At 40.8% G+C, this 18,897-nt stretch overlaps 1 protein-coding gene across 1 annotated transcript; it reads left to right on the plus strand.

Annotated features, from left to right (window-relative positions):
- Positions 1-44: 44 nt before the first annotated feature.
- On the plus strand, positions 45-18,344 carry TMED8 (transmembrane p24 trafficking protein family member 8; the record flags this gene model as incomplete). The annotated part of the gene is made up of 6 exons (XM_080980142.1): positions 45-552; positions 5,364-5,424; positions 7,320-7,449; positions 9,498-9,639; positions 10,625-10,918; positions 11,521-18,344. The coding sequence occupies 6 exons, from the start codon at positions 45-47 to the stop codon at positions 11,736-11,738; spliced, it is 1,353 nt and encodes a 450-aa protein (XP_080836268.1). The 3' UTR covers positions 11,739-18,344.
- Positions 18,345-18,897: the final 553 nt, after the last annotated feature.

The following is an 18,897-nucleotide window of genomic DNA, read 5'->3' on the forward strand; positions in this document are numbered from 1 at the left end:
CCCTGTCAGCCCGGAGCAGCAGCAGCAGGAGCAACGGCGCCGCTATGGCAACGCGTCCTTCCTGGAACGGTCTCCATGGCTACCAGCGCTTCCGGGAAGTGCGCCGCCTTTCCTTTCCCCATCCCGCCCGCCAGAGAAGCCTCTGTAGCAGCCTGACGAAAGCGGCCCTTTCGAAAGCGGCCGGCTTTAGGCGGGAACTACGTAGGGCGGAGGCCCGAGAAGAGGAGGAGGAGGAGAAGAAGGAGGCTGCGGCGGTGGTCGCGGGTGAGGGAGGGGGACGGGAGCGGCTACGATCGCCGCTCGGCTCTTTCCGGCTTTGCTCGGCTCCGCTCGACCCTCCCCGGCTGCTTTCGGGCGGCTCAGCCCTCCGCCTTCCCATGTCGGACGTGCTGGCCGCCGCCGCCGCCGTGGGCACCCGCTTCGAACCCTCCGCGGCCAACGGCTTGGGAGGAGGCGGCGACGGCGGCGGCGGCGGTGACAGTTGCCCCGCTGGCGGGGCTGGAGACGACGAGAAGAAGCCGCGCCTCACGCCTCCGCTGTCGCCTTCCTCAGGTACTTCGGGGGCCTCCCTCGCGGCTGCGGGGTGGAGATAGCGGGGCGGGGGGCAAAAGAAAACGTCGTCTCTGTCAGGGCCTTCCCCCTCCCCGGGGACTGACGGAGCGCGGGAGGAGGGCCCGTGTGGCTCGCCACCTCCCTCGCTCCCTGGCAGCGGCGCTGCAGGCAGAAATCCAACAGGTGCCCCCTCCCTGTGGCAAGCGAATGCTCCACCTGTTGAACTTCTGCCGCTCGGGGAGCTGCTTGGTATTCAATAAGCAAAACGAGGGGAGCGGCGAGGTCGCGACGGGAGGCGTTTACTCTGGGGGAAGCGGGCTTGGGGCGCGCGGCGAGGAGCCCGGGCTGAGGCGCTGGGGGTTGTGGCTGCTCTGCTGGCGCTGCAGGTGTTCGAGGCGAGGCGTCGCGGAAGCCTGAAAAGAGTCATCCTGAGGCCGGCTGGGGGTCCTGAAAAGACAGTTGCTGGCCACCTCCTGGTCAGTAGGAAGAACAATCCATTTCTGTTTCCAGACAGACCCTCCTAGACCTCCGTTTTAAGTATATAGTCGTCCTTGGTTTGATTGATGCCTTCGAAAACTCGAGGTGCAAGTGAATCGCTGGAGGGAGTAAGAAGACCATGGGGTTTTCTTCTGAATAAATATTTGTAGGATTGGACTGTCATTGTAGTTCCGTGGTTTTTTCTAAGGAACTCAGTGCATCCTTTCCTCCCAGGGGCATCAGTTAGAAAGGACCCCTACCTTTTTTGGATTCTCGCTTTGCACACCATTTTCCATGACAACATACTGTAGTGCTTAAGCTACAAGTAATAATTAAAGTTAAGTTTACATGCATCCTTTCACTATCCTATACATCTGTAGATATGCTAGCTCCATCCATACCAGAATTTATGCCTTGAGTGTTGGCAGATTACGCATTTTTCTGCAATCGTCGTTGCTTGGACAAGTGGTTTACTGGTTGCATAAATTGTCAATTTTTTCTTTATGTTGATCAGTTGAAACCAAGGTACAAGGAAGAGTCATGTGTATTACAGAAGACCAGGGTATTAGGTGTGTTGGGGCAAGGCAGAATTGCAGCATGAAAGACTTCCTGAAGATGGGCTGCCCATATTGATGTTCTTCACAATTGTTGGAATCCCAGTAGCTAGAAGTGGAACCAAAGAGCATAAACTCATTTCCATTGTAACAGAAAGATCAGCGTTAAGAATAACTGGATATCACAGAATCACTTTAGTAAGGAGATCACCAAGAACTTAATCAGTACTGTGTAGAACAGTGTTGAACAGGTGTCAGAACAAAATCATAATACTGCATTATATGTTTTGCAGTACCCATCAATGTTTTATTTATCCCTCAATAAATAGTGTGGTGGAGCATAATATACTGCAGTATTGCTTGTTTGATGAGCTTGTTTGATATTCTTGTTTGTCAGGAGCTAGCCTTTAATAGCTTTTGTTCCCTTGGGTTACTGCATTGTTTAATTTTTCCCTCAGCATACCAGTTGTTTTCTAATTGGGCTAATGCACCTTGGTGTAACTGTTGCATCAGGTAGCAGACAGTAGTGGCATCGCCATGAACGTCTTTGCTTTCTTGTTTTATGCACCAGACACTTCACTTCTAAAATCTCAAGTGTAATAACACAGCATAGAGAGGTTTAAGTGAAAGCAATGGAAATGTGTTGTTGACTAATCATTAAAATGGAGGATCCTAGAAATCAGTGGTAGATTTAAAAGTATACACCCTGTGCACAGACTTAAGACTCTGTGCAGTTGAGCCCCCACCCCAGTTGTTATTATTTATTCGTCACTTAGAAAAAGTGATCTACAAACAATAGAAATAATGAAGTCAATTACAACTAGCACAGCCAATAAATACCTTAAAAAACTGAAAATCTATACAAATAAAAGGCAGGTCTAAGCAGATCCTGCCCTAGCAAATGAGACAACAAATACTTCAAAACCCCATTAGTATACATTGTTATCCGAGAGGATACCTTTGATCAGAATATCCCTATTTCAAATCTAGTTTCTGCCATCTGAACTCAACGGTAGACATAAGGAAGCCATAGACTTAATCTCTTATCTTCAGTTATCAGCAGTATAATTTCTGACAATTGTTTGTAAGGATCACAGCAAAATAATGTATGTGGAAGTGCTGTGTAAATGCCAAGTCCCCACCACCACTGAATAAGCAGTGCCTAATGTTAGTTAGCTCCCACATATCAATATCAATATGCAAAGGATGTTGAGTAATAATAATAATAAGTGAAATATAAAAATGAAATCATCTGTTGTTATAGTATTGGGTGTCAGCGCTGGCTTTGAGACAAGCTGGTGATTCTCCTAGATGGAGATTGGAGTTCTGGACTTTTTTCTCCTCCTGTGTTTGCAAAGCTAATGCACTTCTTTCCTTCTTAAAAACACACAACTCTCACTGTGCAGCTGTGACAACCTTTAAAGTAAATACCTGCTTCTGTTCTGGTTCCCTATTATTGGTTACCTGTTATAATTGTGGGAGGAAGTCTCCCTCACCCCACTTCTTTCCCCTTTATTTATTTATGGTTTAATTGTGGTGATCCTCAGAACTTCTAAGCCATTGATGGGTCTGGATTCTAAATAATTCATTTGTTTGTTTTAAATCAAAATCCTGCACAAAAGGGAAGCCCCCAATCATTTTATGCAAACAATATTGGAGCCCCCCACACCTGTACTGTAATTTCTGCTCAACAGCCTCTCTCAAAACCCTGTCAGTTGCTGCCTACACATTTTCAAGTCTTATCTTCACAGCCTTAAGAGCTAAAAATGTACATTTAAAAAAAATGAATACAAACAAAACCAGCTTGAAATTCTTAGCATGCTGAATACTGTACTTGATGCCAAAATCTATACTGGCTTAAGGAAATTGTAGAATAGCTTTACTGTATTTGTAGTACAGTACAGTATCCTTAATTGTTTTTGAAAGATGTAAAGTTTCTGTTCATCTGAGCAGATAAGCACTAATGTAAGAGGGATCTTTTATGCTAAGCCTAGGTTAAGGAAGGAATTATTAAATTAGTTGTTGAGACTTTATCACAACAAGCAGTGCTTTTTTCTTTAAACATATTTAGGGGTACTCTCATTTTCCTACTCATATTGAAATAATGCCCCTCGATGAGGCCAAACTTTAGATTCACAAAATGTTTAGGGGTATGCATACCCCTGCGTCCCCCCACAAAAAAGCACTGACAACAAGCATTTACTTACTGCTTTGGATAGTTTTCTGAAAATCTGTAAAACTGAACAAAAGGGCAGGGCAACAAAATTACCTGTAAAATGTTTTGGAAATCACTTCCAGAACTTAAATGTTCAGAACTGGCTTTCTAAAATCGTTTTAAGAACCAGTACCCCATGATTCCTCCCGATGACCCATAGACTCACCAAGCTGGGGCTGATGAGCTGAAGTCAAACAACTGCTGCAGCTGGTGGTATCAAGCAACTATTCTCACTCACTCACTCACTCACTCACACCCCCCCACACCCTACCTCAGAGATGAAAATGCTGGGCTATTTTACATGAGTATTTATGGATTATGAGATAATATATGTAATGCTCTGAAAGCACTATGGTAGTTCTCACTATTATTTCAGCAGTGTTCTCCATATTTTCCAAACTAATTGGTTGTCATTCTCCATACTTTCCTTTATTTCTCCAAATTGTTCTCCCGAATCAGACATTCTTTGAAAAGCTGAACATTAGAAACCCGAGAAATGGGGGGAAATGCAGAAAATGAGCAAGCACATTTAAATGTGATTAATCTGCAGAATTTCATTTACAGTACATATATGTATAATTTCTAACTTGTGAAAAGAAAATTGTGCATTGCCATCACCATACTGTTGTGCTTTCTTACAATTCTAAAGATAATCAACCTAGATAAAAGCTCTTATGGCATTGCCTGTTCCCAGTTCCTACATTAAATCTACATTCGGTAAACAATGTATACCAGAGCTTTATAAACAATTATAAATTTAATTTGTCACTCCTGGTCTGGGCTTTAATGAATTTAAATAATAAAACTAATGATAGCGTGCTCCCATTCTGAGTAATCTCTACTGAAAAGCCAGTGATTAAATGAATTAAAATGTCATCCTGTTCTCCTGTTTAGAAAAGGTTATCTGTGTTCTTCTTGACTATGTTTGCGTTAGCGATGGTCCTAATTTGTTTATTAAGTTACTCCTCATTGTCCTTCCACGGTTGTTGGTTTTCACCCAATATTAATGTTTTCCCTGATTTTTTCACTACTGTTTAAGAACTGAAAGGGACAGTTTGGCAGGCATCATGATACGTACTGATGGCCATTGCCATTTTGCTTGTCCTGTGCTGTAATGGAGAGAAGAGATGTTTATATAGCAAGGGATGCCTTAAATCTGGGGCCTGCCTGTCAGGCTGCCACATCTGTATTCTGTGGCTCAGACGCTATACAATCTGGATACTGTCATAACAACTCATTGTGCTCTGCTTGTTATATGACTTTAAGGAAGCAGAGTATGTCTTTTAAGTTGTGATGGTGATATAGCCTGAAGTAGGTGTGGAATGCATTTTTTGCTGACTGTCCATTTGCTCTGAAGTCCTCAGCACTCCCTCCCACATTGTTTCAGAGAGTCCCTCAACTGCTGAAGCAGCTTTTTCAGGGAGAATGAGGGGCTGCAGGGGGAAATGAAAAATAGCCAAAACTTGCCTCCCTCCCTTTCACTCATAAGAGCCTAGCACTGGATAATAGCTAGAGTTTTACAACTGCCGAAAAACCAAATATTATTTCTGTCTACCCTCTTCTAGAGAATGAAAGATCTACTTTCCAGGCAGCTGCCACATCTGAAAATGATGCCTTGCAGTGCAGGTAGGAAATATGTGTAATGAAGGCCTGCATTAGGTCTTGCTCAGGAGCAATGAAGGAGAGTTTCTGGTGATGAAGGAGTCTAGCAATCAGCTCAGCTTTCCTTCGCAATATAGAATATATAACTGAATATTTGCCAGTTGCTTCATTCAGTAGTTTTGTTGGATATTCTGTTACTCCTGTAAAATATCTGTAAATGACATATTGATTCTTTATTGATGGGTTTTTGAAGTGTTCAGATGCTGATCTATTGATAATTGTATTATATTATAGTTGTAATGCCCTATAGTGCACCATGTTTAACAAGAGAAAGAGCGGGATTCAATGAGTTAAACTTTGCTTTCATTGTGAAAGCACAGTGTTATTTTTAGTAGCAAACTTAGGTAATCCTGGCATTTGAATTCTGGAGCATAGAGGAGATAGAAATCCTGGCTGCCTCTGTAATTATGTTTTCATCCAGGGATGCTTTGCAGCATCCCATTGATGCCAAATAGGCTTTTGCTTTAATCTCTAAGATAGCATGAATGCCAGGTAATTTTTTTTTCATTACTACCATGTTTGCTGTCTAAACTAGCAGAGGTTTAAATATTAAATGTTTTCCCGATGGAAATATGTTCTTTACTTTTAGATAATAGATTCTAATTAGATTATTCTTTAAAATTATTATTATTTTTGTTAGTTTCTCCTCCAAAATGGACCCTAAGGGGGGCTTTCGAAAAAACAAAAATAGGTGGGGGTGGGTAGGGAGAGAAATACAGAGAGAGGTTTTCCACTATATTTTTCTCGTAGACCCACTGAAACTAATGAATACAACTAAGCTAATTCATTTAAAAGGGTCTACTTTGAGTAAAACATAGTTGAGTACCATCCTATAAGATTGCCAGTAACAACTGTGACAACTTATTCCCTAAACAAGTTATAAATTAAAGCTGAGGCATGATGAAAATATTAATGAACACTGAAAGAGAGAAAAGGTTTGAAGGTTTAACTATTAAAGGCACAGTACTTATTTTCTGTCAGAAATACTGTTTCAGGTCTAAACCAGAATTTATAGTCCTCTACAACAGAATTGTTTCTATTAAAACCATCTACTCCTAGAATGGGTACCCACTCCTCTAAAAGCACTTCTAGTCCTTTTCCATGTCCTTTTCCTCCACATGAGGAAATTATACAGGTTTATCCTGCCTGACAAATCCCTAAGCACACCTAGCTACTTCCATAGCCAGCCAGACTCTCTCTGCCAGTTAAACTGTCAAATATCAGTTTTAGACAGGACGTGACCAAGGTTAAATAACCCCAGACTTGGTCATGTTGCCCTGCTCCCATCTTTCCAGAGGTCAGAGTAGTTAACTGGGACAGGAACTTACTGCTCTGGTTAGTCCTGAAGGTTTGTTGGTAAGCCCTGTGTTGTTATCTGTAAAATGTATTTGCATAAGGCTTAATGTATCTTTAAAAAAACATTATTTGCGAAAATTTCATTTATAGACATGGAGATGCTTGCATCAAACTGTCACATTATTCTGATGTACTTTTTCTGTCTAGATGAATTAATCAGCCTGAGTGCAGGGTATGATTTGCTAAAGCCAATGTTTACAAAGTATTTCAGCTATGAAGTGGTGGTTGGATGGGCTCAGCTGGGCTGTATTTCTGCTACCTAAGGGAGTACAAAGCTGCAGAATTATTCACTGTAGCATTGGCTCAGCTGAGACAGCTTTATGTGGTTGTGTCAGGAATACACACACTAAAGAAATCTTGTTTCTTTAGCATCCCTTTCTTTAGCATCCTTATTCAATTTCCCCATTTGATTGGAGATTCATTTATGATTGTTTCACCTGCCTGAAAACATCCTGAATTTCTCTTAAAACATATTGAATTGATCTGCTGTTTTTCTTTGAGAGGCTGCAGAGTGGGTCACCTGTGAATGCAGAGGCTACAAAGGATTGTGGAAATGCTGACGATGGTCTGAAAGAGCAAGATGTAGAAGGAAAGGAAGAAATCCTAACTGATCAACATCAGCACCCAAAAGAGGTAGGGGACTGGCTTCCTAGACTGTCTGCACAGTGTTATTTCTGAATGCATTCGTCTTTGTAGCACATGGGCAATACACTTTGTTAGGTTTATTTGTGATACTGTTCATAATACATGTGTACTTCCTGTTAAGTTTATGGGGCTGTTCTTTGTATTAAAAGAACACTTTATCACACTTTGTGTACTGTTAAGACATGGATAAATTTTTGGACATTTTTTACTTCTCTGGGGTCTGCAAAATTTTAAAATTAAAAAACCCTTTGATGAGGAAGAAGTGTGAAAAGACATATGTGTGGCTTTGCAACATATGAGGGAGAGGGTGAAGCTAGACTAGTGTTTCTCAAATGGCTGGGGACCATTATGGTGCCTAAGTCCACTTTCAATAGGGCTTTGGTGCCATGTCTCATCCAGTGCCTCCTTACTCACCTGCATTGTCCTCTGGCCATGCTGTAGCCTTTTTTGTTGGAAAAATGCCAGCACCAGCAAACCAACCCTCCCATATTCTGAGTAAAGTTTGCTGGGAGATGGGGGGGCGGTTAAAGAGAGAGGGGGAAAAGTCTCCCTCCTCTGAGGCTAAAAGACCAGAGGAGGTGCTGAAAAAATGAGAGAGAGAGAGAGAGAGAGAGAGAGAGAGGTTAATATTCTTTATAATAGCAAAATAGAAATACAAAGGAAAGTGTTAGGGTTGCACTACAATTTTGTGACTGGTGGTCCCCAATATTTTTCAGCCCTCTCAGCTGGTTCCTAGGGGTAGAAAGTTGGAGAACTTGTGAGTTACACAATAGAACAAAGTTGCAAACGGTGTCTTACAAATTTAGACAAGATTTGACTTGGGCATATATAAATTCTGTGAATTCCTTTGAATTGACCTCTACTGCCTTTTGGGATATCTTCAGGAGAAGCAAAGGCTAAGGAGTTAACCCGACACAAATCCAAAGTGGAGTCCCTAAGGTGGTTGGATGGTATCTTTTATGCTTCTTTCTGGCAACTCCTGCAACCAAGCTGGTGCCAAATGTATTGCTTTTCTTTCTTTGGACCATATCAGCAAAGCCAAGAGTGGGGTCCTGTCATCTGGGCAGCCCAGGACCTCCATACATGCTGCCCAGGGTTGCACCCCAGAGAGGTCACTTCAGTGATGCAAATGCAGCCTTTGAATTTGGAGAGCAGAGATAAGAATCTTGAGTAAGATTGTTGACATCTGTGTCTTGAGAGACAATGGAAGAGTGTGCCAAAAAAATATATGTCTGCCAGAGTTCTTTCTATCTGTTGCTGAGTAGCTGTAGTGTTTAATATAGTACTTAGAAAGTAATTTGATTTGCATTTGATTCTCCTTAAAAGGTAAGATTTGAATTGAAAATTGAACTTTGGAAAAAGGTCAAAGTATTTTGTCATTTTTTAGCACTTGGTTTCTTTATTCTCTGCTGTTTTCCTAACAGTAAGGCTATGAGACTACAGATGCAAATGTTGGTCTGTGCTTCATGCATTTTAAAATGAACTGAAATAGATGTCTCTTAATGGCAAAGTTGTATTAGCCTAATTATTGCAATGAATGCACTTTGACATGATTTCATTTCAGGAGAATTTCTGTATGCCCAACCTGTCTTCCACTGAAGAGCTCCAAGGATGAGGTCAGGGCAATTTTGGCAGTGTTTACTAGTATTGTCAGATTTTAACCTGGGGAATATGTCTTTATACACTGTAACAGCCAGTGCACCTGCTTCCTAGTTTTGCTACTGGTCTCTTGCCCAACATATCGCTTTTGTGCTACTATTTTTGTACTTTACATTTGCTCCAGGAGAAGAGGGTGGGTGGTATGATCACTAGTGTAGTTATGTAGAGGGAGGCACAGTAAATGTATCATGTCTTAAAAGATATATGCAGAGTCTCCTGGTAATCTAGTTCCTACCCTTAAGAAATCTCCATGGTTTTCGGTATGTGACCTAGAAATTGTGCATCAACAGGTAAAATTTAGTAATTAAATACAAATAAATGTAGTAATTTCAAAAATATATGGTGTGATTCTAAGGAAGCTTGTGTCCTCTGCATAGGAGGCTGTAGTGCGGATGACAAAGTATCCTGACCCACAAGGACCAGGTGATATAGTCATGATACAGTCTGAATACACAGGAGCAGTAGATGTCCTTACAGCAGAGCTGGAAACTACAGATTTACTGGGTGAGCAGAAGAAAGGTAAGATTTAAGACTACATCACTGTCTCAGAGTATTATTTATTAGTAGCCAGAGTTCTGGACAAATCCCAAATGTAATATTGATACTCTGGTATAAATCTTCAAACATGAAATTGATTTATAAGTTTAGAAAAATCGGAGACTGGGACATTAGACTATGTCTGCTCTTATTTTGTTTTCAATTTAATTTTTTTTAAAATTCAGTGGTGTTTGAGTCCAACCTGTAAAATACGTGGCTAGAACACTATGATACAGTTGGAAATCTGCAGGGAAGCAAGGGAATGGAGACACCAAAAGAGCTGAAATAATTGATTTCATTTATTCAGCCCTGGAGCAAGGTTCTCAAAGCTATATTTCTCTGGGGGTGGTCCCCCCCGCCCCAGACTAGAAATTCATTTAAAACAGCCCTTTTGGCATAGCAAATCAACTGTGTTAGGATAGTGTTGACAATTAAACACATTGTCACTGATTCCCCTTGAGAAGCTTTTCTATGTGAAACTAATGCATACTAAGTCTGGGTGTATAGTTTGTTTAAATATGAGATAGATTGTGTTTGTCAGTGACATTAAAAGACTAGTGTCAATCATCCGAAGGTAAAGTTGGGTTGAGATGAAGAGGAAGAAAAATAGTTATCTGCAGTTTTGAAGAGCTCTACCAGCATAAAGTTGGAGGAGTACTACTATTTCTTTTTGAACTTTTTGAAAGTTGGCCACCATATGAGCAGAATTCACCATTGCATCAGTGGGGTTCAGTTTGCACAATGAGACTCTCCTTTCTTCTTCTTTCCTTTATGTACCCAGGGGATTTCTCAATTCTTCAGAGCATATATTGAGAATGCCTGGGGGACTGCAGGAAGGTGAAGTCCCATTGCACATGCAAAATCTATTCCGCTTGTTCACAGTGTTATGATTTAGAATGTACAATGAAATTAAAGACTATGCCCTCTGTTGATTACAAGCTAGTAATACTTTCCTTGTTTCTTTCAGCTCGTCCTCCACCTCTAATTCCCCCCACTACTTGGACAAGCGCCAAGATAAGGGAGTTCAAAACAAAGATGACAAAGGAGAAGAATGCCCGAATGGTAGTGAAACGGGGTGAGGTGTTAACAGTCCGGGTGCCAACTCACCCTGATGGGAAGCGTGTCTGCTGGGAGTTTGCCACAGAAGATTATGACATTGGCTTTGGAGTCTATTTTGATTGGACTTCTGTTACTAGCACTGAAATTACTGTGCAAGTTAGTGAATCAAGTGATGAAGATGACGATGATGAAGAGTTTGAAGGTCAGTGCAGAACTGGGCAAGAGTCATGACTGTTGCCTTAATATCAGCATGCTGTGATGCAGCTCCGAGGTTACAAGGAACCAGGCAGAGGGCCTTCTTGGTGGTTATGCCCACCCTGTGGAATGCCCTCCCATCAGATGCCAAGGAAATAAACTTCTATCTGACTTTTAGAAGTCAGGGAGGTTTTTAATGTTTGAGGTTTTTTGTGTTTTAATATTTTGTTGGGAGCCGTCCAGAGTGGTTGGGACAACCCAGTCAGATGGATGGCATAATAACAATTACATTATGTAATATACAACACACAAGAGAAAAGGGACATGGAGGGAAGAGGAATTATGACTGTCATGTCTCATAAAATAAAAACATAAAACACATACTGAACATCAACATAAATTATAATCAACATCGAGATTAAAAAAGAAAATCTGTAGAACTTCATTGTCATCAGCAGACACTTAACTTAGAAAGCTGCAAACTTAGTCCACTGCAAAGCATAATGTTTTCTTCTTGTGAACTTCCTTAGTCAGTCTGATGACACGTTTTAGTCTTTTTTTTTTTTTTTGCTTTGTTCACTGATGCTTTGTGTGTTTTTTTATTCTCAGGACCTATTCCAGTTGGTGATGTGGAAAGAGGCTCCAGAAGCTATTTGCGAACCCGTTATGGGGAGATCATGCCTGTCTACCGAAGGGATAGCCACCGGGAAGTGCAAGTAGGCAGCCACGATTATCCAGGCGAGGGCATCTACTTGCTCAAATTTGACAATTCTTACTCACTTCTACGCAACAAGATTCTCTTCTTCCATGTCTATTATACCAGCTAGAGCAGTTAATGAGATTTGGAGTGGGTGGGCCATAAGACACCAAAGCAAGCTGCCTGTCATGACTAGTATCTCCTAACAGGCACACACTTGATGGCTGAATCTCTATGCTTATGTATGGATGACTTCCTTCATCCTCACTGTTAAAGTGATGCACGTGATTATTGGCAGCTCGTTTGTTTTATGCAGACACCAATCTGAGAGCTTAGTTACAGAAAGCAAATCACTGGACCAGGTTCAGGTGTCTGCTTTTACTTTCTATTGCACTTCCATGAACTGAAGTTGAAATATGCCTTTTCTTTTGGGGTAAATATATTATCACCTTCTACTCCTCTATCTGCAAATAATCACTGGGATCAGCTGCCAAAGCAGCCTGTAGAAACTGCATTGTTACTATGCTGCGGTGCACTGCCATTTGCTTGGTCTCTGGGAAGCTTCTGAAATGGCACATATGTATGCCATCCAGGCCATTGCCAGCCTGTCTTCTCTCTTCTAGTTCTGTGCAAATGTAGCTAGTTTATTGTAAGGCAAAATTGGTGTGTATTTGCCTGGTATAGATACCTGGATTTCACAGCTTGTCTGAAAGAATTTTAAGTTACATGTATTTTCTCTCAGAAAAGGCACAAAATGGAAGAAGGAAGCATAAACCAAATAATTCTAGTCAAGCAATTCATCAAACAAAGATTCTTCTTCCTCCAGACCTTTTGGGGCTAATGTTATTTTCATTGGTTGACTTTTTGCCTGAATTCAGTGTAGCTTAAGATAGGGGTGTCAAACCCAAAATGGGCTGGTGTGTCAATTTATTCCAACAAGTGGATTCATTGGAAAAAAAGTCACTTTCACTGGAAGCAAATTATGATAATGTAGTTTGCATATGATAATATAGTTATGCTTGTTCATATTTGCTGTGCCGTGCCTGTGCACTCCACCAATAAGCACTCCAAGCTACAAGAAGGCCATTGTGCACAGTCATACGAGTACACAGCATCCCTTTCCATCCCAGTGATGGAAAACTGAGCCATGCAGTAGCATTTATTGGCAAGTGAGGTCCTTTATTCTGGGCATCAACGTCTTAGCCCTCATGATATTGTGTAGAGTGTTCTATAATGCACATAAGGGATTTTCCTCAGCCTTATTTTTGACACCTCTAGTTTAATATCTCAGGTGTTAGTTGGTAAGAGAGCCTCTTTCCTTGCATTCAGGCTTTGGAGGCCATTGCCAGTCTTTAATACAGCATAAGTGGCACAGATAACTGTTACATTTCAGAGGAGTGGCAGTCGCATCACCTATCGTTCACAGCTCAGGTTTTATAGGGTATATATGTGTAGGTCACATAGTCCTTTCTGCAGCAAAGGACTAATACATGTATTTATCAGGATTTCAGAAGCAACTCTGGAGTATGCCTTTTAAAACAGCGGCTGCTGATGTTTATCTCTTGTGTTTGCTTGGCTCTTTGCATGATTGCAGCAAAGTTATAGTATGAAGGATACACACACATTTTGGAGACCTTTTGAGGAAATGCCCTTGATCATATATACAGCTATCTTTTGCTGATAGTTTAGTGCTAGAAGGTGCAATGCCAAAGAATCTATCTTCCAAATGGACATGATGGTTCTCTAACTATGCCGTATTAAGTACTTTGCCAAGGAAGGGAAAGTTGCAAAGCAAATAAGGTAGCAAGAGACTATTGGTTCCATTGAACTTTTTTTTTTAAAAAGTTAAAGACTTGGAGTGAAAACCTAAGTCTTTTAATTGTTGGTAGTGAGGCCTGGCAAACAAGGGCTCCTGCTAACTTTTAAAGTGGAAGTCAGCTGTAGCTGCTCCTAGGCATTTTGTTTTTATTTGCAGTGAGAATGGAGAAATTAGTGGCTGATTCCAGGCCAATAAGTGAGAAGCACAGAGTTTGCAAAGCACAGGACTTGCAAGAAGCAAACTTTGGGCTTATCTTTCTGCAAATCAATTGGAGGGGAAGAGAATGATAGGCAATCCAGTAGCAACGCAAATTGATTATTTGGCTTAAAGGACAGTATGTGTATTTATTTTTCTATAAATATCCTGAACAGCAGCTGCTGTATTTTTGAAGCCAGAAACAGGAGCTCCCTTGCACAGCCCATGGTTAGCTTTAAAGACTCTCTTCCCTCTGAATGTTTTTAAACACTGTTGTTCGTTATTGTTCAAAGCATTTTCCCTGTGAAAGTTAATTTCTTGACTTCCCACATTTTACAATACACACAGAGTCTGCTAAATATGTCCAATACAAGGGCTTTTATTTTGGTTCTGCTTGAAGAGGAGACTATACAGACAGATTGTGTGAATCAAGTACAGTATGCAAGTTTGAGTTAAGTTTGTTTGTTACAGAGTTCTCTGCTTTTTGTCACACAAGTAATATGAAAATCTCTGTTCAGCACAATAAATTTGTCTTTGTTCTTTAGCCCATGCCTGCTAGAGGTGTGTTTGCTCATGTTAATTGCTACTGAAGTCGTACTGCATGTTCTACCTATAAATATAGGAGGCAATGTCTCCTTCCTGGCTGGAAATAGTTCACTCTGGGAAAGAGAACAGAAGTTGAAATTAAGATTTAATAACCTAAACTGCAGTAGATTCAAATTGAGCAAAGGCCTTACATGTTCTCCTTTCTACAGTCTGTTTAATAACACATTGGTTTCAGTGCTGCTCTTGTTGATTAAATCAGTTTAAAATTGGTCTTTTGCCAACACACTTTGGCCACATACAAATGTAATGTACTTTTTGAAACCATGTTTGAAGATAAATACACACCACATGCCTCTCCAAATACTGACGGGACTTAGAACTGTTCAGCTATAGAGATGCAGCCAGGGCACAATGTGTGTATGGTTGTCCTATTTTCAGATCATGAAATCTGGATCTCTTTCTTGGATCACAGACCTAAAATCCCTGGAGAACTATCATTTTGGCACCTAAAGAGTTATGTGGGAGATAGCCAGGGAAAATGCACATACTTGTCTGGGATTGATACACGTAATTTTTAAAGCATTTTTTGAGATGGAATGGAAAACCAGTTTCAGGCATTAGGACAGATAAGCTATGATTTCAGATCAGGGGCCAAAGGGATTGAAATTTTCTAAAATAATTGTGAAGGCCTCATCAATATAGTGTAACAACGCACTTGAAGTACTTTGATCCCTGCTCCATTTGTTCTGTGTGATGTTTTTGAAGCAACTGAATACTTCAGCAATTTGTTGTTGTTTCAAATTGAGAGAATATTTTATAATCCTCATCAATCTTCCCTTATGTGCTTTATTTTTACTTCAGCACTTTCATAGGCAAGTGTAGAATTGGCATGACTGAATTAAATTTAAAATTTGTAGCTCTGTTCCATTGTATGATCTCTGTGGTTGGGGACTTGCTAGCTTCTGAAAGGCTTGTTTTGCTTTTGTGTTTTTCAGTTCTTTACAGCCCAGTTTCTGCTTATTTTGCTTCTGCCTCTTAAAAAAAAAAATTCTCTGAGAATCTTCAAGTGAGAGGAAAGCTTATTAGAATATAAAAACAAAACAACAACCCTTCATGTTCTTCCCAAGAGTCTGTCTGGTCAGTATCCTGATTTCAACAGTGACCTTATCCAGATGCTTCTTAAAAGCCCCAAGCAGAGAATGAAAGCAACAGCCCTCTCATGCCGTTTGCCTCTGCGCAGACTGCGCCATTTAGCTAGTTGATAGCTCTGTCCTTCCATTTGTCTAATACCCTTTTAATGCCTTTTAGAGTAGCAAATTACATAAATCAGGTATATTGGTATACCATTTCTTTTTTGTTTTTTTCATCAAGCACATAGTTTCCTTTCTCCTTTCTGCTGCAAGAAGCATGTTAAACAGGTGATCATCTGGGGCTAATCAATTTTACATCCCTTTGTGCTGCTTTGGGAAAGTAGCCTTATCTCCTTAACCAGGATGCAGTTGCCAGGAAATGATAAAGAAAAAGTTGTGTGATGTAAAGCTAAGACATCCAATCATATGTGTAGATGAACTCGGTGGGGCTTATTTCTGAGTAGACATGTATAGGATTGCATTGTAAAGTCTCCCATTCCAAGGACTTGTGCCTCATAAAGCATATTTCTGTTACCTTTCCAGAAGGCCTTAAAACATTTTACAGATAAAACTGAGGTAAGCATAGCTAACACTGTAGTTGTGGTTAATTTACAGAAGAGAGATGAGCTCATCCCCAAGGATATTCCTATATACTTTATTTGGACCAGGAAACAGCATCAATGTATAGTTATTCATCCCCTATCAGCACCAAGACCAAACTCCATGCAGTGGCTGTGCATCTTGCATTTTATGTTGATGTCTTTGAGTGATTAGTGGAATGACTTTTCATGGTGGTCATTTTTTGTTGGTTTGCTTGCCACTGACCTGTGGACAAGGATTACCTTCTACCAGGCAAGTCTTTGTTTAAACACAAAGTTTAAACATATTCTTAGATGTGCAGGCTAAAAATACTGAGCCACTATAAGTGGAAAGCATGATAAAGTGTGGGAACTCCTGATCTTGATCAAAGGCAGTTTGTGTAGTTTAAACAAGCACACCTGTACAATAACTCTGCTGCTGTTTTCTTGTGTCATCAGATATATTGGATCAATGAAGTTTATTGGGTTTAAATGTATGAGCCTGCTCAAAGAAACCTGTGAACTGAGTAATACACACACACGGTTCAATCCTAAGGCAATGCACCTACAAATATGCTGACTGGTTCTTGTGAGATATATTTCTGAATAAACATGGCTAGAATTGGACTACATGAAAGTGTAAAACTGCTACTTTAGAACAGTGGCATACAACATAATGGCTAAATTCCAGAGGGCTTGCATTAGCCCAATAGCGAATTCTTGAACTCCAAAGACCAGTACTACATCAAACCATTTCCTATGAAAATGCCTTATTTGAAGTTATTTATTATTATTTATTAAATTTCTATATCACCCTTCATCGGAAGATCACATGGTTGTTTACAATACAAAACCACAAAAATGCATAAATAATACCAAACACAAGCAATACCCCCTGCCCATTTTAAATGCTATAGATTGTTTAATTAGCCAAAGGCCTAGGAGAAGAGGAATGTTTTTGCCTGGTGCCTAATGAGATGTAACAAATGAACCAGATGTGCCTCCCTGGGGAGAGTATCCCACAAGCGGGGGCTACTGCAGAAAAGGCCCATTCTTGTGTTGCTGCCTCGACCTCTCTCACAAGAAGGGCCTCAGATGATGAACGAAGGCTTCGGGTTGGTTCATATGGGGAAGAGGTGGTTCTTGAAGGCCTTATAGGTCAAAACAAGCACTTTTGAATTGGGTCCGGAAACTAATTGGACCCCACCACCACCCAAGTGGCTTGGCAGAACAGAATGGGTGACTGCTGTTCAAGAAGCACATGTCCAGTGCCCTCTGGGATGTGTAGAACTAAATGTGTGTTTTGGATTCTGGCTGATAATGCCTGTAGTGGAGTGATTCCTATGAATGAGGCCATTAGGATACACTGATAAAAATGTTTTGAGTTGGGGCTTGGGCAATAATGAAAAAGAGAGATTTGGCTGAAATAATTAAAATCACAAGTGGGTTGATATATTTGACCAGCTTATGTTCAAATTGCTGGAAGTAAGCTTTTGAATTGCACAAACCTCTCCTCCCATAGTAGATGTTGAAATAAAAAAATAAAACAAATAATCCTGTTTATTGATGTCAGCGGAGCTGTGCTTTGAAATAAAGTACATTTTAAAACACGTAGTTGAAATACTTGGGCCAGATTTAAATAAGCAGTTCAGCCAACAGGAGCCAGTGCAACAGAGCTTTTCTCCTCTCCTCCCCCTGCATATGTTCTCCAACATAATAGCACGCAGGGGAAGAAGCAGGGAGGTTGTTTCATCTGGCAAGCAGAAATGCTTGCACTGATGGAATGATCATAATAGCGCAGTGCTGAATTCCTTCGATGGTTGTTTTTGCTTTGAACCCTTAAGCCTAGGCCTGAGTCAAACTTCTAAGAAGCTCCCTTCTAGCATTTTAAACAAACTTGGTATAAGCAGCTAAGGTGTTGCCTCACTTGCTCTCTGTTTCACCAATAATCATCAGTGGGCTGATTCTTGGGCAAGTTGTAGGATACCTAGAGAGGCTGAACTTTATTGAACATAGCAAAACATACTCCAAGGTATTAACAATAGCCTATACTCAAACATTGTGGCTAAGGCAAAAGGAACAGACTATCTGGAGTGATCAACCTCTAGCTGCAACATGCCCTCTAGTCAGAACGCCACCTTGGTACACAATTTCTGTAGCTTGTAGGATTTCTGTCAGTGATTTATGATCCATGTGATATTATTTTTGTTCCTTAGTCATTAATTTTGTGCACAAATATGCTGCTCACATCCTCCCAAGCATTCCCACCCCACTTAAAATTGAGAGGATATTTTATTAAGCTATGTCACTGACGCATATGTTCTGGTACTGGCGAGATAAAGTTTTTCTAGTGTGTTTGCTGTTCCTTGTAGAACTTGGTTAATGTATGTTTCATTGCATGAAGTAAACCTGTGACTTGTGTGTTTGCATTTTTCAAAAAATATTTCAATAAACATTTTCATCATACAGCCTCAGCCTTCCGTCTTTCCTTTGCTGCTGTGAAGAAAGAAGAAAATGAACTGCAGAGGTAAAGGAGGTGTTGGTCTGAGTTCTTTTCTAAGCGAAATGTTGCACAGGTTCAATTCCTGCTATCTCCAGTTAAGGTAAATGTAAAGGTAAAGGACCCCTGGATGGTTAAGTTCAGTCAAAGGCGAAGAATCTCAGCTGAGGAAAAATTCCTGCCTGGAACCTTGGGGAGCCACTGTCTGTCAGAGAACAACAGATGTGTCATGTTGGTATATGGCCGCTTCATATGCTCATAAATGTTCTGTCTCACTCCTGTAAGACAGTTAAGCACTTATTGCTACAGAGGCCCTTTGCACATTTTTTTTTTTAAATGGCCAGAGCTCTTCTTCACACAGTTAATTTCTGCCTAACCTCACCTACTCAAGGTCCCCTTAATTGCTCCCAAGTGTTCTCTCCAGCACTGAGGGGTCCAGGTGGCTCCATAGTATTCTGGGGAGCTTCGGGCTATGAAGGAAGTGGGATGAAGGCTACAGTGCAAGTGTCACTCTGAAGGTG

This window comes from Podarcis pityusensis, assembly GCF_964106645.2.
Source record: "Podarcis pityusensis genome assembly, chromosome: 1".
NCBI lineage: Eukaryota > Metazoa > Chordata > Lepidosauria > Squamata > Lacertidae > Podarcis > Podarcis pityusensis.